The 2,579-nt window shown below is 36.2% G+C and overlaps 1 protein-coding gene across 2 annotated transcripts; it reads right to left on the reverse strand.

Moving 5' to 3' along the window:
• On the reverse strand, nucleotides 1-2,516 carry Clc (clathrin light chain). Of its 2 annotated transcripts, XM_011313085.1 has the most exons (7): nucleotides 2,369-2,516; nucleotides 1,939-2,100; nucleotides 1,590-1,706; nucleotides 1,406-1,495; nucleotides 1,167-1,278; nucleotides 911-922; nucleotides 1-227 (listed from the first exon to the last, which is right to left on the reverse strand). In XM_011313085.1, exons 2-7 carry the CDS (start codon nucleotides 2,090-2,092, stop codon nucleotides 41-43), a joined length of 672 nt encoding a protein of 223 aa, XP_011311387.1. In that variant the 5' UTR covers nucleotides 2,093-2,100; nucleotides 2,369-2,516; the 3' UTR covers nucleotides 1-40. The 2 variants fall into 2 exon arrangements, with proteins under 2 accessions (XP_011311387.1, XP_011311388.1); XM_011313086.1 differs by lacking the exon at nucleotides 911-922 and having other exon boundaries at nucleotides 2,369-2,515.
• Between the last annotated feature and the right edge of the window lie 63 nt (nucleotides 2,517-2,579).

Genomic DNA, 2,579 nt, shown 5'->3' on the forward strand with positions numbered 1-2,579 from the left:
AGTATGAATTTATTATTTCGAAAAATGGTAATTAACGTGATCAAGCGTTGATGGACGTGGTTGGTGGTGGTGTCTGCTTCAGTTGGAGAATTATTGAACGCATCCTGGAGACGTCCTTGGATGTTCTCGATGATTTTGGATTGAAATCGCACAGTTTCGCGATACGCTCCCACTCGGTCCCCGGCTCCACTTCGTCAGCTTCAGCGACAAACTGCTTCTCAGCATTCCTAATCAATGTCATGGGGTTTTTTTTCGTTATGATTCAAGATGCTTTGTTTCTGCGTTTATTCTTCATGCCGCAAATGCAGAGGCATTTTACTACATTTCTAATTGTTTTCGTATTACAAAGAAATAAAAAAATAATTAGTGTAGCGTTTGTGATGTGTGAGAAACGTATAAGCAGCTGTTCTTCTCAAAAAAATCTGAATAACAATTTTTTATTTTCCAATTTATTTAGCCAATTATTGAAATTTCATTTTTAATTTTTTGGAGAAGAATGTTTGTTTTGTTTGTTGTTCTAATTGGCATGCGCACGATTTGCCAAGCGTTCTCCTTGTCTTAATGAAGCTCTCCTACGCTTCCTTCAATTATTTATCGATTGATATTGATTTGAATCAGTTATTCCATGGAGATAAGCGTTGTACAAAACTTCAATTATTCATCGACAGAAGCGCTGTGTATTAGATTGTGATGAGAAACATCGAATGTATCTCGACTGAGATATTTTCGAAAACTACTTCCTAATGTTTTATAAATTTATCTTCATGTGGATTATTGTGATAACTCCTAGCTGCTTTAGAGTCTGCGGTGCATTGTGTAAATTCTTCATTTACTCGAGTAATTTCAATGCTTTTAAATCGCATTGACATGCTTATTGTGATTATAATTGTATAATAATTCAAAAACTTACTTGGCTGATTCCCTAAGAAGCAGAATGAGAATAATAGATTTTTCTCTTTGTATTAAAATTTTATAATATAAAATCGCGATTGGCTCAATATATATTGCCGATATTTTGACTCATATATTATATAATTAAATTGCTTAATTGCCTTTTTAGCTCCACAACATTGGCTTGACACAAATAAGGAAATTGAAATTCAATGGGAGTGAGGTAGGCAAAATAACAAATTTGCAAGAATATTTTTTCGTTTGAATGCACTTACCTGTTTGTAGCCTTTGTTTTACTGGTCGCCTCGGCGTGATGTTTGTACCACTCGTCCAATTCTTTTTTGGCAGCTTCTCTCCACTCCTCCTTCTTTGTTTCCTCCTCAGCATCTGTATCAATATGTTAATTAACACAATTAATAAGGCCTTTCTTTTGTTTTCTCTTGTTTTTCTCCTTCAATTCCAATTATTGGATATACACGAGTAGAATAAAAAAAATAAGGCATGTAGATCATACCTTTCTCCTCAAGTCGAGCTGCTTGTTCTTCCCTCCACTTTTTAATTTTTTCAGGCTCCTCCCTGGGCAGTGAGGCAGCTGGTGCAGGCTCTGAGAAAAACACCGACAGTCAGAAACAACTCCCAAACACCAAAATAATCATAAACAAAATTTCATAAATAAAATAAATATTTCGACGAGTCACCTGATGCTGAAAACTCTGAATCAGTTGGCTGCTCGATGGTATTTATCATCTCGAAACTTCCAGTGCCATTTCCACCGGACTCGATTGTCATATTTTCAAAGTTTCCAGATAAATCATCTATCGTTGGTGATAAGAGAATGAAAATAAATTTAACCAACAAAGAAAAACTAAATGAAATCAACCATAAATGAGAAAAACTGAATGAACGAGGATCATTGTGAAATATGCGTGCAAATTTTTCCTCTGCAGAGGATTTGTGGGAAACAACTTGTGTTGTCCACAATTTTAATACTTTCTCATATTCTGTTGACTGGAATTTTAGTACAAACTGATTTCCCAGTTCCCTTACCGTCAGTTGTTGCTGGAGCTGCTGCTGATGTGTTCATAGCCACTGGGGGAATTTCATCCTCTAGACCAGCCAATTGATCCTGTTCTCGTGCCAGGAACTCTGCTGCTGGGTCAATCTCATTATCGTTGGTGAAATTATCACCGAAACCGTCCATTGTTTAATCTGAATCAATGAATACAAGTAAATAAATAATTAATAATTTACCTCGCAATTCTGGGACTTGATTTTTGGATTATTTCTAGAGGAATAAGAAATGAGAAATAATTAATTAAAAAATTAAAGAGAATACTGCAGTGGTGTTGCGTTAATTGGATACAGAGTTAAATTAACCTGAAAACTCCGATAAATCTTGAGTGTAGGTTCACCAAAATTGTGAGGAAAAAAATCTCTGACTTTCTGGATGTTGTGGGGAGAATAAAATGCTGTTTACCTTGTTGGAATGCTCACGGAGGTGAAAAACGATGGAATTATTCGATATTGCTTCGGAAACACCCCTTTTCTTGATGTTTCACCGTTGGAGCAAGTGTCAACGTCAATAGTGAATGGGTCATGGACGTCATGGACGACATAAATCGATGCTTCACTCCAAAGAGGATTGACTAAAGTAGAGGCTCAGTTCTGGGGGTTTGAGTGACCCCAGC

This window comes from Fopius arisanus, unplaced genomic scaffold (genome assembly GCF_000806365.1).
Source record: "Fopius arisanus strain USDA-PBARC FA_bdor unplaced genomic scaffold, ASM80636v1 scaffold00111, whole genome shotgun sequence".
NCBI lineage: Eukaryota > Metazoa > Arthropoda > Insecta > Hymenoptera > Braconidae > Fopius > Fopius arisanus.

What these genes read in the sequence shown, in the direction of transcription:
- Clc (XM_011313085.1), bottom strand. Translation starts at nt 2,092, where the DNA reads ATGGACGGTTTCGGTGATAATTTCACCAACGATAATGAGATTGACCCA. An exon ending in AGCTCCAGCAACAACTGACG is followed by an intron (nt 1,707 to 1,938) that starts GTAAGGGAACTG and finishes CACCAACGATAG; the next exon opens with ATGATTTATCTGGAAACTTT. An exon ending in AGCTCGACTTGAGGAGAAAG is followed by an intron (nt 1,279 to 1,405) that starts GTATGATCTACA and finishes ATATTGATACAG; the next exon opens with ATGCTGAGGAGGAAACAAAG.